This window comes from Nothobranchius furzeri, chromosome 13 (assembly GCF_043380555.1).
Source record: "Nothobranchius furzeri strain GRZ-AD chromosome 13, NfurGRZ-RIMD1, whole genome shotgun sequence".
Lineage (NCBI taxonomy): Eukaryota > Metazoa > Chordata > Actinopteri > Cyprinodontiformes > Nothobranchiidae > Nothobranchius > Nothobranchius furzeri.
In genome coordinates, this window is record NC_091753.1 from 55,542,016 (window position 1) to 55,558,478 (window position 16,463).

The window sequence follows — 16,463 nt, forward strand, 5'->3', positions numbered from 1 at the left end:
CACATGTGTATCGTCTGAAGTCTGTGTGCATATCTGTCTGAGGTGTATTTTTGCATAGCAAAGCCACCCTCTCCTTGGAGGGTAACTCTGAAGTGCCTTTTTCCCCTCCTCCTGACTATCCTCATAAAAACCCTCTTATTTCTATTAAGGTAGCGTGGCTCGGGTTGCGAATGACCACAGTCACCAATTCTTGTCACGGGTCTATGTATGCATGTCTGATCTCAGAATTGTGTGTACCGAAACTCTAATTCCCCTCTGGGATTAATAAAGTATTTTTGAATTGAATGTTAAAAGATAAAATCACTGTTACACTAAAGGTATCAGGTCCAGCAAGACAGGAAGTAGCTAGTTTCTGCTCTATCGTGAGCCTAATCTGTCCCATGCGGGACATTCTGAAGCCGCTCTTCAGGTCGAGAGCTTCAGTCAGCCGCTTCTGTCGCAGCCGTCATCAAAGCGCAGCTAAAAACAAGCAAATGCTTCGACAGCTTCCATCGGCTGTGACCGATTCATCATGTGTGCTTTACCAGCGCCAAGCATCAGTACCGAGGCTTCTGCTGCAGGACTAGACTCCTCTCATCTTCCCCAGCACCGCTGCTGCAGCTCAGCATCATGCTATGTAAGGTGGTTACACTACTGTGGTATTATTGGTACCATGTTTCTAATACTGTGGTATTATTGGTACCACGTTTCTATTACTGTGGTATTGGTACCATGTTTCTATTACTGTGGTATTATTGGTACCATGTTTCTATTACTGTGGTATTATTGGTACCACGTTTCTATTACTGTGGTATTATTGGTACCATGTTTCTATTACTGTGGTATTGGTACCATGTTTCTATTACTGTGGTATTATTGGTACCATGTTTCTATTACTGTGGTATTATTGGTACCACGTTTCTATTACTGTGGTATTGGTACCATGTTTCTATTACTGTGGTATTGGTACCATGTTTCTATTACTGTGGTATTATTGGTACCATGTTTCTATTACTGTGGTATTATTGGTACCATGTTTCTATTACTGTGGTATTGGTACCATGTTTCTATTACTGTGGTATTATTGGTACCATGTTTCTATTACTGTGGTATTATTGGTACCATGTTTCTATTACTGTGGTATTATTGGTACCATGTTTCTATTACTGTGGTATTATTGGTACCACGTTTCTATTACTGTGGTATTATTGGTACCACGTTTCTATTACTGTGGTATTATTGGTACCACGTTTCTATTACTGTGGTATTATTGGTACCATGTTTCTATTACTGTGGTATTATTGGTACCATGTTTCTATTACTGTGGTATTATTGGTACCATGTTTCTATTACTGTGGTATTATTGGTACCATGTTTCTATTACTGTGGTATTGGAGTACCTTTAGAAGTAGGGATACACAATAGGTCTGAGTCCTGATGCTGGCATTGAGGCATCCCAGGAAAACAACCTGTTCTCTTCACTGATTTCCTGTTTATTTTTGAATTGGTTTTTACTTGTAACTTCTAAAGTTTTCCTCGTCCGGCTCATTATATTTAACAGATCTCACCAGAAACGCTCTGGTCTCTCTTGGATGTCCAGAGATCCAGTCTGAAGGTAAACCTGGGAGCTTAGATCTTTCGCTAGGCTCAGCTGTTCCACGTAGTTTTTAATCATTAAGACGATTCCTGCTTTAATCCGTTGGTCTGGTCCATCTCAGATGATGGAATATTTAATACGGAACAAAAGAAACGTTGGGTTTTCCTTTGAGCCAACGCCTGAAGAGCCGTTAAAAAGGTTCGGGTTGAATCTATTCTAAAGTCTGAATCAGAGTCAGATGCTGTCAAAAAAGAGAAGACACACTCACCACGAACCCGGCTGGTCCAGTTCACACACAGCAGCACACACACACACACATCCATTTATAAGCAGACACAAGGACACGCCTGCTGCTGCATCTGATCACAGGAAGGACACCAGAACCAAAACCAGAACCTGCTTACAACCCACATGTCGCCAAAACCACCTTCTTCACTGCTGTGTGACAGTGTGTGTGTGTGTGTGTCATTCACCCACCCCCACCTTTGTGTTGTAAAACATCTGGGGGGGGGGGGGTAGAACCCAGTAAATATAGACCATTTACCATAGACCAAGAGGACTGGTTCTGACCGGACAGAACATAGAACATTTAGGTCCACTTTGGGCCATTTTTGTCAAACGTTACAAAAAAAAAAAAAAAAAAAAAGTAAATCTCAGTTCAGATGGTCTTTCATGTCTGAGGAAGACAAAAAAAAAGGTCCAGAGACCAGCACCCAGACCCTAAGTGAGGAAACTCGTTCCCATCACGAGGACCTAATGAGCAGCAGGGGCTCATGGGAAAATGGTTGATGTCTCCACTGATGTGATCAGGAAGACCAGTCCTGTTGATCCAGTCAGGTTTGATCCTGAGCTGGGTCGTCTTTTCAATCTAAACCGGGCCCAGGGTCTTGGCCTGGACCCGGTTCAGGCTTTGACGGAGTCATCCTGAACCGAGGTTCTTGTGAAACTCATCACAACTAGAAGTCTGAGGAGACAAAACCAAGACACGTGGAGAAGAACCAAGATCCTCGAGGACGGTCTGAAGAGTCCAGCTTCACACGTCAGAATGAGTCATCGGGGTCACATGAACGACAGCGGTGGAACCACAGACACTGGAACAAAGTGACAAAACTTCCTCAGACTAAAGACAGCACAGCCACCAGCAGCAGAACCCCCACCCCCCCTCTGGGCCTGGTCTCTCTAAACCAACCTGAGCATCACTCCTCCTACTCTCAGTTCCTACAACTTGTTTGAAGACAAGAGGACACGGGGCTTTATCAATGGCAGGCCTGAAACTCTGGAACGAGTTACCTTGTAACGTGCGTGCTTCACCATCGGTGACAGTTTTTAAGGTCAGGCTAAGGACTCTATTTGATCTGACCTTTAACCCGTGGCCGCTAGTCTGCTTTTATTCTTTTATTAGTGCAACGTGTCCCTGTAAGGCGCTTTAGAAATAAAGCTTGAGTTGAGAATTGTGTCTCAGCTCCCGTTCTGGATGCTGATTCCAAAACAAACGAACAAAAAAAAAAAAAAAAAATAGAAAGCCTTTGGTAAATATCTGTGTTTGAAACTTTATTTTGAGTCAACATCTACACATCCGGCTGTGATTTAGATCACGACCTGTACAGTGGCCTCCTCAAGAGTGGAAGACTCTTCTGTCACCATGACAACGCTGCTGAGAGGCACAGCTCCACCAAATCTTCCTGAGATGCTCTTATTCTGAAGGCAGTTTGATCGGGACAGAAACAAGTGATAAGCCCCGCCCCAAATCGGACAGCAGCACTAGAACAAACGGAAATTAAACCGAACATAAAATAGTCTTTTTCCACATAAACTCCTCTAAGGCCCCCTGAAGATCAGTTTTACTCCCAACTGTTTGTCTGTGCAGTTGAGGAGGAGGAGGGGGAGGACCCAAAAATACTCGTCAGAGTCATCTGTTTCCTGCCTCCCCTGGAGGACAATGAAGATGATGAGGATGAAGGCAAAGTTTTCCGACCCTTCAGAGGAGTAGAACGACGTGAGGAGCATGAGGAGGAGCAGGATCGACTGGTGGTTCTGGGGCTCTGGAAGGAGCCTCTTTCAGGTGCGTTAGACGCTCTGGCCTCCCCGGTCTCTCCTCCCTTGTGGCGGAGCAAGTAGGCGTCAGAGGATCCTTTGCGTCTGTCGGTGGCCCTTCGATTTGCCTCCTCATCCAACTCCTTCTGAAGGAGCAGAGCCATTCGGCGATCCTCTTCCTCCTGTTTCTGCCTCGCCTCCCACTCAGCTGAAAGCTCCGCTTCCACAGGGGAAGAGGACAACACTGGAACTCGTTTGATGGTCACCTCTTCTTCAGCGGTCTCCATTTCAGAGCTCTTCCGCTTCGCTGATGCCGGTCTGATCAGCTGACTGCCGTCTGTCTGTGGGAGGGGCCGCTCCACATGAAGCTGTGCCTCCAGGAAGACGATGTTCTCCTGAAACGATAAAGTAATAACGTTAGAAGACATCACGTGAAGGAGGAAGGACCTGCGAACATCGTTTACACCCAAACACCATAAACCACCAGAGGGGGGTGTGTGTGTGTCATCTCATAAAGATCAATGAGGAGCTCTGATGGAGCCGAGAGAACATGTGAGGGTTACGCCATGACGTCATCACCCAAACTGACCTTGTTGGAGAGAAAACTGGAGGCTGAGCTTGGCTGAGTCACACGAGGACACAGGAACCTGAAACAAGTCAAAGCTAAAAATCAACAACCACGTCCTACAACAGTGATCATGTGACTAGTCACAGTGAGACGGGTTCGTGAATAAAAACTCGGTTTATTTTTGAACTTATTTTATTTTAGTGCAGCTTTGATCCGAGTCCACTGGTGAAAATAACCAGAAACATATGTGGAGATGTTGATTCATCTGGAAAAGGATAAACTTACAGACAGAGCTAACCTACTAGTTAGGGTTAGGGTTAACCTACCAAGGAGTTAAAAGTTGGCCACATTACTTCCCGCTCTGCTCTGTTCATCTTTCTGCAGCTTTCATGTCACATCCCAGGAAGTTGGACATTGAGTCATTTTTTTAAAAATGCTTTGAAAAGCAAACATGTTCTTCTGGAGTCGGCCATCTTTAAATTTTGCAGGTTTGGTTTAAAGGAAGTGGCTACAGGTGGCGAGCGTGTAGATCCTCTGTGAGAAAGTGGAAAAAGGATGGCCTACAGGTCTCGCATGAGTTGTTCAGAGCATCTCTGGTTGCTCATCAGGATGCAGTGAGGGCTGCTAGAATGGCCTGTTTTGCAGACATCATTGAAACAAACTCAGAATCCCAAGATTCTCTACACAACACTGAACCCTGTTCTGGTGTATCAGGAGCCCGGCTTCATGTCCTCTACGGCTGCTGGAACCTGTGAAGATTTTCACAATTTTTTTGTTCACAAAGTATCGGGCATTAGAGCAGCTATTTCTGGTAACTACTGACCCTGTTCCAGTTCCTCCATCACCGCCCACCCTGAGCTCCCTCAGTACCGTTTCTTACTCAGAGCTGAGTAAAGCCGGGCGTACACTGAGCGACGTTTTCACTTTTTTGAGCCGATTTTCCACTCGTGCGAGAACCCACAAGATCGGGGCGAGTTTTGCGCTGAGCGTCGTGTAGTGTACAGGGGGTTACGAGAGGCGATTAACACCACGTGACCAGCTACCGATCAGCAATCGTGAGCTCGCACAAACTTCTGGCGTGTTTAATATTTAGCTTGTCCCTCGTGAGGGTATCGCACTGTTGAAGCGGCGCAGCTGCGACCGAAAAAGTATCAGAACCGCTCACAGCGCATGCGTAATCATGCATCAACACCGCTCGCCCGCTATTTCCCTAATAACACACGTTGTTTGTTTTTATTTTTACATGTCTTTTACACACAATGACAGGATTGTCAAGAAATGTCGTGTTCATGTCAAATTAAACTGATCACAAAACACAGATTTACTTTCTTTATTTAGTTTTCCTCATCCAACCCCCATAAATCCCTGTGTGTCCTCCTGCAGCACTCCCGAAGGACAACAGGCAAAACAAGACAAAAAAGTCTGACGTGTTGTGTAAAAACTGCTATTTTTAGTATATTTTTAGGCCCGACGTGTTGCTACCAGACGTCCAGTGTGAGCAGTCAGGTCGCATCAGAGAACTGGGTCGTGCAGTGTGAGCACATGACTCGTGAGATCTGCCCTGCGAGGAAGTCGTACAGTTTGAGCTGAAGCTGAACGCTGCGAGTGAAAAAGTCGCACAGTGTCCGCCCGGCTTTAGCTTGTTGCAAGGCAGAAGCCATCTGGCTCTCCACTTGATGTTCTGCCGCCTAGTCTCCATGTCAAGGCCCATCACTTGGTCAGATTATCAATGGTTGCCTCAGCACAGGTGTGGTCCCAGCTGCTTTGAAAGCAGCAGTTGTTCGGCCGACCCTGAAGAAACCTGGTGCTTATGTCTCTGTGATGGAAAATTACAGGCCTATCTCTACCCTGCCCTTTACATCAAAACTGCTTGAGGAAGTCGTTTATCAGCAGCTGGTCTCGCATTTAGCTGACTCTGATCTGTTTGAGGTTTTCCAATCAGGGTTCAGGTCTGGCCATAGCACAGAGTCGGCTCTACTGAGGGTCTTAAATGATTTATGTCACTAGATCAGGGTACATCTGTGGTGCTTCTGTTGTTAGATCTGACGGCAGCTTTTGATACGGTTGACCACGCGATTCTACTCAATCGCTTGGAATGATGGGTTGGGATCAAAGGGTCAGCTCTGGATTGGTTTAGATCGTATCTCCACAACAGGACATTCTGTGTTAAACTGGGTGATGTTTTCTCTTCTTGGGAGGGGCTCCGCTGGGGGGTCCCGCAGGGATCGATTCTTGGTCCTCTTTTGTTTGCCATTTATTTGCTTCCTCTGGGGTCAATCTTTCGTAAACATGGCCTAGCGTTCCATCTCTATGCTGACGATTGCCAGGTTTACTCTCAAAGGTCTTTCAGTCCTTTGTGTCCTGTCTTAACGAGGTGAAGTCTTGGCTAATGGCCAACTATCTGCACCTGAATGAGGGAAAGACAGAGCTCATTGTTTTTCACCCCAATAGCAGGGCTGTGGGTCGTTATGTTGATCTTGGCCCTCTTTCTCCATACTCAAAACCAGTTATCACCAGTTTGGGGGTGAAAATTGACACTGGACTTAAATTTGATGCTCACATCAACTCTGTGATCCGGTCCAGTTCCTTTCATCTGAGACGCCTTGCAAAAATCAAGCCTATGCTTTCGAGGGCCCAAGTGGAGAGGGTACTGCATGCTTTTGTCATTTCTAGGCTTGATTACTGCAACTCTCTATATGCAGGACTGTGTCAGTCATCACTGCGCCGCCTACAGGTTGTGCAGAACAGTGCAGCCAGGTTTCTGACTGGGACCAGGAAACGGGACCACATCAGTCCGGTTCTGGCCTCCCTGCACTGGCTTCCGGTCTGTTATCATTCACACTTTAAACTCCTCGTCTTTGTTTACCATTTCTTCCAGGGTGGTGCTCCCCCCTATCTAGCCACGCTCCTGAACAGACATTCCCCATCACGCGCTCTGCGCTCCTCTGACCAACGCCTGCTCGCTGTCTCTCGTTCTAGGTGTCGTACTCGCTGGGACCGGGCTTTTTCAGTCCTAGCTCCGTCACTTTGGAACCAGTTGCCACCCTCAGTTAGGCTGTCCCCATCTCTGCCAGCCTTTAAGAGTCGCCTAAAAACCCACCTCCTCCGCTTGGCGTTCCCTGAACGTGTTTGAGGTCAGCCCTCCTTTATGTTGATTTTATTTCCCTGTTTTCATTGGTCTCTTTATCTCTTGTTTTATCATTTGTTTCAACTTTAATGTTTTAGCTTTTTTGCACTATTTGAATTGCTTTTATTATCTATTTATTCATTGTGTTTCACATTTCTTATGTACTGTGTTCAGCGCCTTGGGCTTCCTGACAGGAAGGTGCTTTATAAATAAAGCTTTGATTGGTTGATTGATTGATTGATTGAGTTGAGTGCTAGGAGGACCTGTGCCAGGCTCCCTAACCATTCAGGTCAGACTCACCTGTCCATGTTTCCCACACGCACCTCCTTCTTGGGCGGAGTGACTACAGGAACACAAAGCTTTTCTTGCGAGTTCTGAGACAGGAAGAGGAAGTTACACGATGTGATCTAACAGTCATGTCAGCGATCTCATCACAGCACTGACCAGCTGGGAGCTGAGCAGTCTGGCCAGCTGCTCATCATCATCCTTCCTCTTCCTCTCCTCCTCCAGCTGCTCCTCTTCCTCAGCCAGCATCATCTGGATCAGCTCCTCGCTGGCCCTCCTCTCCTCTTCATCCTGCGCCCTTCGCTCCTCCATCAGCTGATGTCAAAAGAGGGACATGTGACCGCTCCTCATCACGGACCCTTTAAGCTTCAACTCAACTTTATTTAAACAACTCGCTTTACAAACAAGCAGAACTCAATGAAGGATTTCAAATAAACATGTCACGCACGCCCGCACGCACACACACACACACACACACACACACACGCACGCACGACCAGCTGAACTTACTTTGGTCACCTGGTCTTCATACTCCTGCCGCAGCTCTCCAGGGAGGCTGACTCTTGGAACCCCCACCAGGCCTACAGACACACAGAAGTCATGTGACCAATCAGCAGGAGCGGATTTCAGGTGTGTGGTGTAATGATGGGCTTCTGGTACCCAGGTAGTCCTCCTCTGTGTCCTGGCCACTTAGACGGCGCTGACACTGCAGAGGAAAGCAGGTCTGGATCCGGTTCCACAGTTTCTGGTCCACTAGCGTGTTGTTCTTACTGTTCAGTCGTACCCAGTTGGAGACCCGCTTTCTGCAGAGTGGACAGCACAGAGTAGACTTGTCCACAGACTCCAGGAAACAACTCTGTAAACAGAAACAGTTGTAAACTCAGAGAGAGAGCACCACCTAGTGGGACAACCACAAATGTTTCAGCATTTGTCCAGTTTGTTGTTGCAGAAATTCTACACTGAACACGCCTGAACCACAAAATGACGAGACAGAATGTACTTTCTTTTTATATGATTTACTACTGGAGGCATTGAGGGTTAGGGTTACCCAACCCAGAACCAGGGACTACACACAGCTTTATAGTCCAACAAGGAACAAATGTTGACAAAAGCAAAGTACAAGAACTTCCCATAATCCTGCCCACCTCCCCATATCTCCTCCTACTTGACAACACTCTGGTGTAACGGTATGAAATGGCTGTTTTCCACCAAAAGTCATTTTCCCCCTCTCCTCTGACACAGAACTAGTCTGCATGAGATATGGTCTCAAGGTCTCATGCATTTGTTTCCAGCTCAACAGAAGAATGAAGAAAGGACTCTCTCCTTTTAATAAATCAAAGAACTCTATTTTAATAAAGCTAATCAAACAAAGTGTTAGTCAATAATAAGATGTGACCAATCTGTGAAATCAAAATATTAATTACTTGATTATAATCCTATAGAAAATAATAAGTAATATGACTTTAAATGTTTCCACTAGGACTGATCTCACGTAGCGTTAAGACATGACACATTGCTTTACTGATCCAATCAGGATCTGCCAGATCTGACGGAGGCGTGGTTTTGGTGGTGTTTGGTAAATCTGTCATCTTTTCATTCGACCGTAAATTAAAACATCCGAAGTATAAAACTATGCCCACGCCATCTCTAACGCCAGTTCAAAGCGTTCTAGAGAAGTTGTCGGAGTGGCCAATCCGTAACTTTCCTCTTCAGCCAATAGAACCAACGACAAGCTGGATAAAATCTGTTGCTGTTCCACCTGCTGCAACGGTTCCTTCCAGAATAAAAGCTGAACCAACACGACCCAGGTTTGGGTCTCACTAGATGCCACCAAAACCGTTGTGACCCGGAAGTATCTCAAAGACTGGTCTGGTCGGCAACCGCTGCTTTTCCTACCGGCTTCGGTTCCAGAAAGGGTCAAGCAGGACCTCGACATTCCTGATCTAACGGGGACTTCCACCAGGGTATGAAGGCCGACAAATTGCGTCAAATGTGTTTATGAATCTCCTAACCAAAGCTTAGCGCGAAGACATCACCTTCAATTCCCACCAGAACTAATCGCTTCTTCGGATTTGCTGGTTCTGAGCAACATTCCACATCACACCATTCTCCGTCTCATCCACCTTAGTTACACCATAGTGTTTAAGTTAGTCTAGTTTTAATTTATTTAGTAATAAATCTTTAAACTTTTAAACTCAACTCTCTTCTGTTGTCTCTGAGTGAATAAGAAGCTGTTATCTAATCCCTGCAAAAAAAAAAAGTTCCAATCTTCTGGTTTAAAATAACCTCACAGATCCATAAGGTGGATTTCATATTTGCTGTGGAGTCTTATGTCTCATTAAATAACACGTAGTAATTTAAATGATTACACTGGCAGGATCCAAGCAGCTGTGAAAATAACCTTGAGTGAGACTCTTGTCTGCGGATGAAGAGTCTGCATCAATCATAAGCCATGATATTAAAACACTGACATTTAACATTTCCATCACATCACTACCATCAAACACTAACATGGTAGGTCTGAAGCAAACTGCATCAATCTAGTGGCAAAGGTAAAAACACCTGCACAGGTGATCTGCTGAGCTTTACCATTCAGCTGAATTCAGTTCATCAGTTAAAGCTCCAGTTAAAACAAGAGCCATTCTGACTGTCAAAATAAAACCATACAGCTTTGCTAGTCCCCGACTTTCCCTAAACATACAGATAAATGTGTTTATCGTGCAAACGACAGAAAAATACAATTTCTACCAAATTTGATCATTTAGGACACGAAGACTGGGAAATTTTACAGTCAAAAAGCATCTCCAGTGTTTTTTCTTCCTCAATTTATTTGTTTTTGTCTTTTATAACTAAAACATGAAGGAAGAGTAAAAGTGGCGTAAAAGAAATACAACTGTAGAAATTAGGGTCACACAATATTTCTCCATCGATATCGATATTGGCCGATGTTGGTCATTTTTTTTAACGTATTGATCCGATATTAACAACCGATATTTTTTTCTGTCTTGTTTTCATTTGTGTATCTGCTTCAGTGGGTGGGGTGGCGGGTGAAGAAGAAGAAGAAAATATCGTTTCTATAGCGCCTCTCAAGATAAAAATCACGAGGCGCTTCACAAAAACAAAAAATGTAAAAATATAAAAAAGAATTTAGAAAATGTTTAAAATATATTTAAAATGAGCAAAAATAGACAATTGTGATTAAAAATGTTAAGAAAGAGAGAGAGTGAACAGGAAAGAGGGAAATCAGTGGATCCTGAGGAAGGTGGAATAGGTGGGGAGAGCAGAATAAAGAGAGAGAGGTGAAGAAGGTCATACAAAAGCCAGCTTGAACAAGTGAGTCTTCAGCTGCTTTTTAAAGGAGACCACTGAGTCCACTGATCTCAGGCTCAGGGGGAGAGAGGTCCAGAGTCTGGGGGCCACAGCAGCAAATGATCTGTCACCTTTGACCTTTAGCCTGGTGCTGCACAACCAGTAGGCTTTGATCACTGGACCTGAGGGACCTGCTGGGGGTGTAGGGACTAAGAAGATCACCAATGTAAGATGGTGCTTGTCCATGTAAGGCCATATAGACCAGAGAAGCGGGGTGATGTGGGTGTGTTTGGAGGACTTGGTCAGAAGCCGAGCACAGGCGTTCTGAACCACCTGTAGACGTTCAGGGAGGTTCTGCTCAGACACGTGAAAAGAGAGTTACAGTAGTCTAAGCGTGAGGAGATGAAGGTGTGGAGAACTGTCTCAAGTTCAGAGCGGGACAGAATGGGACTCAGCTTAGCAACGTTCCTGAGATGGAAGAAGGAAGAGCGAACAAGAGAACTGACATGAGAATCCAAGGTGAGAGCTGGGTCAAAGGTCACACCAAGATTCCTGACAGAAGGTTTGGTGTGGTAAGCAAGCTGACCAAGAGAGTCTCTGACTTTGGGAACCAGATTGTCTGGGGCACAGATGAGGATCTCAGTCTTATCTTCATTCAGCTGAAGAAAGCTCCCACCATCCAGGTTTTTATAGACTTCAGAGTTAAAGGATGACAGAAGATCCTTTAGGTGCAGCAGATGGACGTGGAGATGGGTTTTCTTCCACAAACGCTCAGTTTTTCTTCATTGGCGCTTCAGGCTGCGAAGGCTGTCATTAAACCAGGGAGTAGGGTTCACTGCAGGAACTGATCTGGTTCTGACAGGACATATGTCCAGAATGAAGAGGCAGTGCTCGTTAAACTGAGGTTAAGGAATCTGGGTCGGTATCAGAAGAACAGGGTGGCTCAAAAGCAGCAGAAAAATTGCTAGCTGTGCTCTCATTAAGAAAACGAGAACTAACCATATGGCGAGCAGGAGGTGGGGACGCAGACACTGACAAGTTAAAGAAAATGCGATGGTGATCTGAAATATAAACGTCCTCAGGACAAACACTGTCTGCATTCAGACCCGGGGTAAAAACAAGGTCTAGAGTGTGACCCCCGGTGTGTGTGGGGCCAGAAACATGCTGGGTAAAGCTGAAGGAGTCCATAAGGCTGGAGAAATTCATGGCAAAGTGATCAGAGGGATCATCAACGTGGATGTTAAAGTCACCAGCAATCACCAGTCTGGACAGCTTCACAGTGGAGGATAGAAAGTCACTAAACTCCTGAAGGAAAGAACTGTTTGGACCAGGTGGACGATAGACCACACCACAGTAGGGTGAGGGGGTGATGTGTAATTGTTTAGTCATGGGACAGTAACAGTAATCATCTCAGAAGCGTAAATGTGTGGTGTGTGTATTGCAAATTGCACTTTATAGAAATAAAGCAAAACATTCAAAAATTCTGCTTGCTTAACCCTGCCACTGTCCTAATGGGGGTGACCCCGCGAGGAAAGTTGACCACTGAGCAGGGTTGATGGTTTATCCCTTGGGTCCATGTGGCAGGGGTAAGGAGTGAGCACCACCTCGCCCCTGCCACCTGGACCTCAAGGGATAAACCATCAACCCTGCTCAGTGGTCAACTTTCCTCGTGGGGTCACCCCCATTAGGACAGTAGGGATAATTTTCAGTCTATACAAAATTTGCTGATTTCAAAAGTGTAAATGTCAGGTACATAGAATATACTTGCATGTATGTTACCGGCCATAACAGTGATAGTAATATCGGTATCGGCCTCAAAAATTAATATCGGTGCATCCCTAGTAGAAATGGTGTTAGAGAAACTGATAAAGATGGTTACGATTCTGAAAATGTTTATTTGGGTTATTTTTGGTTAAAAAATATATTTTTAAATGAAATATCTGAAATTATAAACTTACAAGGTGAATTTATTGACTGCTGAAGGCCGTTCTCGTGTTATGAAGACTTTAAAGTATCAAACTCACACCCGCTCACTTCCCATCTTAGCGATCAAGGAAGGACCCGACCTACATGGACTCGTCCTACCTGGTCCACGCAAGTCGGGACACAGCCAAAGATATTTAGAAATCTGTTAGGTGAGCTTTTTTTTTTACAGAAAAAAAAACAGGAAGTGACGCAATAAAGCTTGCTGCAACGTCAGCACATCAAAAAACTTTACACAAAATAATCACCATTAGCATTAACCCACATTAGGACATTTGGATTTGACTGTCCAATCAGTCTGTTGTCACGACAACTGGAAACAGCAATAGATAGCACACAAGCTGTGCGTGTTACCTTGCAGAATGTGTGTGTGCAGGGCAGCGTAACAGGTTCGATAAAGATCTCCAGACAGACAGGACAGAGACAGTCTTCCCGAGTCAGCACAGAGTCTCTCCTGCCATCTCCGCTCACTCTCACGTCTGAGACCTTGGGCATCTTTTTCACCTGAAAGAGGAAAACATCTCCATCTAGCTGCTGTAGGGCTGGTGCTCTTCAGAGGAACAGCCGAACTAGCAGAACCAATGCAACGGTCCTTCTAGCAGGCTCTTGAGATCTTTCTTCAGTAGAAGTTTGACAAACACTAAATCTTTTACTTTTAACTAGGGCTGCACAATATATCGCAAATATATCGTTATCGCGATATCAGCATGCACAATATGCATATCGCAAAGAGCAGATAAATATCGCAATGAACGGTCAGCTCAGATGTTTGCTACACATAATGCATCCTGTCAGTCAAACATAAGCATGATGTTTTTTAACGCATCAAATAGAGCTCTTCACCCATTTGGGTGGGTTCTCATAGGTCAGATGCCCGCCCCCGAGGCGGACGGCACCTAATTTTGATGGTTAGCAAACACCTGAGTTAGCTTAGTTCTGCTCTTTCTGCTGATTCTGCTTTTCCTGGGATCCACTGGTATCTACCAGAGAACACCACAGACGAGAGCAGGTTGACTCTCAGCTCATGCGACAGATGTGAACATGTCCGAAGCTGAGGTGGACATGATGCTGCCGCCTGCAGCACAATGGGTTTGGAGGCGGGTCGTGTTGGTCTGGGGAGGCCTCTACATGGAGGCCACGTGCCTGGACAGAAGAGACGATGGCACCCTGGCTGCCATCAGGCACCAGAATGAAACCTTTAGGTCCATTTTAGAAACTTCTCTCTGATGGGACTTTAGAATCAGAATCAGGTTTATTGCCATGTAGGTGAGAGACTCGTGAAGTAGGAATTTGTGTCAGTGGCAAGGTGAGAACATGCATACAAGTCAGGCAATATATAGATTAGGTTACATCAAAGGAAAACAGTCATTAGCATTGGAATATGGGTGACTAGTGCAGATCTATGCGGTTGAAACGGTTACTGGATGTTCAGGAGACTTACAGCAGAGAGGAAAAAACTTCTAGTCTGTAAGGATCTGAACCTCCTCCCTGAAGGTAGGGTATCAAACAGTCCATGACCAGGGTGAGAGGGGTCAGCTGTTTTCCCACCGGCATGTCTCAGAACCCTAGAGGTGTGCAGGCCATGTATTGATGAAAGGTCACATCCGAGCACCTTCTCTGCTGAGCACAAGCTGTGGTCTTTGCTTGTCCCTGGCAGTGGCTCCCGCGTACCACAGTAAGTGAAGAGGTGAGGATTAATTCGATGATGGCCGTATTAAAATGGACCATAGTCGTGGCTGGCCTGCAGTTTTCTCAGTTGCTGCAGAAAGAACATCCTTTAATGGGCCTTCCTGATGATGGAGCTGATGGACATCTCCCACTTGAGTCCATAGGTGATGGTGGACAAGGAAGCGAGGGAGTTCATGGTTGGAATGGAGGTGTCGGTCAGGGTTGAGGGGTGAGGGGTGATATATTTGTCCTTTGAGACAGTTTAATCTAAATATGGCGACATTTTACTGCTACATGAACAGGCACTGATGAGGGCAGCTCAACGCCAGTTTCCTGATTTCTGTTAGCAGCCGTAGCTAACAGCAACAAATCATGATGCTGGAAAAGGATGGTCAGGTCGTAAGCATGGACATTAAAGGTTCCAAATCGTGCCATTTTAAACCTTTGAGAGAAAAGGTAGGCACAATATATGAGAAACCCTAACCCTCCACTCACAAAAAATAACCCTCACCCTAACCACCCCGTCACCAAAAATGTATGTTTTGCATAATTATAATTCATGAAATGACTATGTGACATGATTTTTATGTTTGTTTTAGGGTTCAGGTAAGGATTAGGACACGCATCTTTTGCGGGTGGATGGTTCAAACTCGCAGATGGGTGGAAAAGAAACACCTCGACGGGGGAACTCGTATCAACATAACACCGGTCGTCATGTGCAGTGCCATCCTTGTCACTCAAAACAGCCGCATGCTGAGTAGACTATCTGAAATATGAGTGACAGGGCTACTTTTACAGTATTCTTAATATTAATGTACTTCCTAAATGAGTGATGTCACAATCTCAACTTCAACACGAAATCAACCACTCTGAGGAAGTGAGAAGGTGGGTTCCAGACTAGCCAGGGGGAAAAGGCCTGGTGACCCACTTGGGCTACTTTGTTCTGGACGCAGGCATGAAAATAAATTTAAAATTTTAAGCTGAGGCAAGAAAATGTATAAATGCAGCCCAAAAAGGTTCGGGAGTATTTCTCATAAGAAAATGACAACATAAAGCCCCCCCAAAAAAAAAAAAAAAAAAAAAATCACATTTTCATGATATGGAACCTTTAATTTTTTTTGTGGGGGAAAAACATGATTTCTGTAGCATATTTGGACGTAGAGTTTAAAATACTGAGGGAAACCAAAGAATAAAAACAGTGATAATCGTAACTTCCTCTGAAACGTACAATCCTAGAAAAACACGTTCTAATGCGACATCTAACACGTTGATGGAATAATGGGAAATGTTTTGACGCGACTAAAGAACATTTTTCATCTCGTTTAAAAGGAGAGAAACGTTGTTTTAGGAACATTTACTGAAGTAAGAAGACAGGGGTACATACAGCCGGAGAAGAAACTACAAATTATTCTCTCACGTTGACAAAATAAAAATAAAAAAAGCCATTTGCTCTGCATTTTCCACACAAGACGGGTTCGGACCTTTATATGGTTCGGACACTTCGGACTCACCTCCCAAGCAGCTCCGGCTGATTCTAAGGTTAGCTTCCAGCTAACTGTCGGCTGGTGAGTAAAACTCGATTTTGGAAGAAGTAAAGTCGTTAACGGTCACAGGATACCAATCTACTCTGCCTCATTTTTACATCCGAATCACGGAAAATCACGAGCCTCGCCGCAAAACTCCCGGTAACCGGAGGACAACTTATGTTTATCTGTGGAAGCGGGTGGGAGTCGCCGTCCCAAAGTAGTGCGCAGGCGCTTCTGCGTCTTCTGGCGGTTAGCAGAGCAACAATAAACGACTCATTACCGCCACCAAGTGGTCTGGGGTGTTGAAAGACATCAACCTACATTATTCACACAAAAAATATTTGAGCTTTTATTTAATTTTTTTTAAATAAACAATATCTATCTATC

At 44.9% G+C, this 16,463-nt stretch overlaps 1 protein-coding gene across 1 annotated transcript; it reads right to left on the reverse strand.

The window, feature by feature from the left end:
• Positions 1-3,112: 3,112 nt before the first annotated feature.
• Positions 3,113-16,463, reverse strand: rnf168 (ring finger protein 168). Its single transcript, XM_015950903.3, has 8 exons — positions 16,062-16,463; positions 13,237-13,386; positions 8,251-8,446; positions 8,101-8,171; positions 7,750-7,905; positions 7,606-7,679; positions 4,200-4,257; positions 3,113-4,005 (listed from the first exon to the last, which is right to left on the reverse strand). The coding sequence occupies exons 2-8, from the start codon at positions 13,375-13,377 to the stop codon at positions 3,418-3,420; spliced, it is 1,284 nt and encodes a 427-aa protein (XP_015806389.1). The 5' UTR covers positions 13,378-13,386; positions 16,062-16,463; the 3' UTR covers positions 3,113-3,417.

Bases quoted from the DNA above. Each gene is read 5' to 3' on its own strand.
- rnf168 (XM_015950903.3), bottom strand. From the start codon at position 13,377: ATGCCCAAGGTCTCAGACGTGAGAGTGAGCGGAGATGGCAGGAGAGAC. The intron at 7,680-7,749 runs GTCAGTGCTGTG...TTCCTGTCTCAG, and splicing joins GACTGCTCAGCTCCCAGCTG to AACTCGCAAGAAAAGCTTTG. The intron at 4,006-4,199 runs GTCAGTTTGGGT...TTATCGTTTCAG, and splicing joins CCAGTTTTCTCTCCAACAAG to GAGAACATCGTCTTCCTGGA.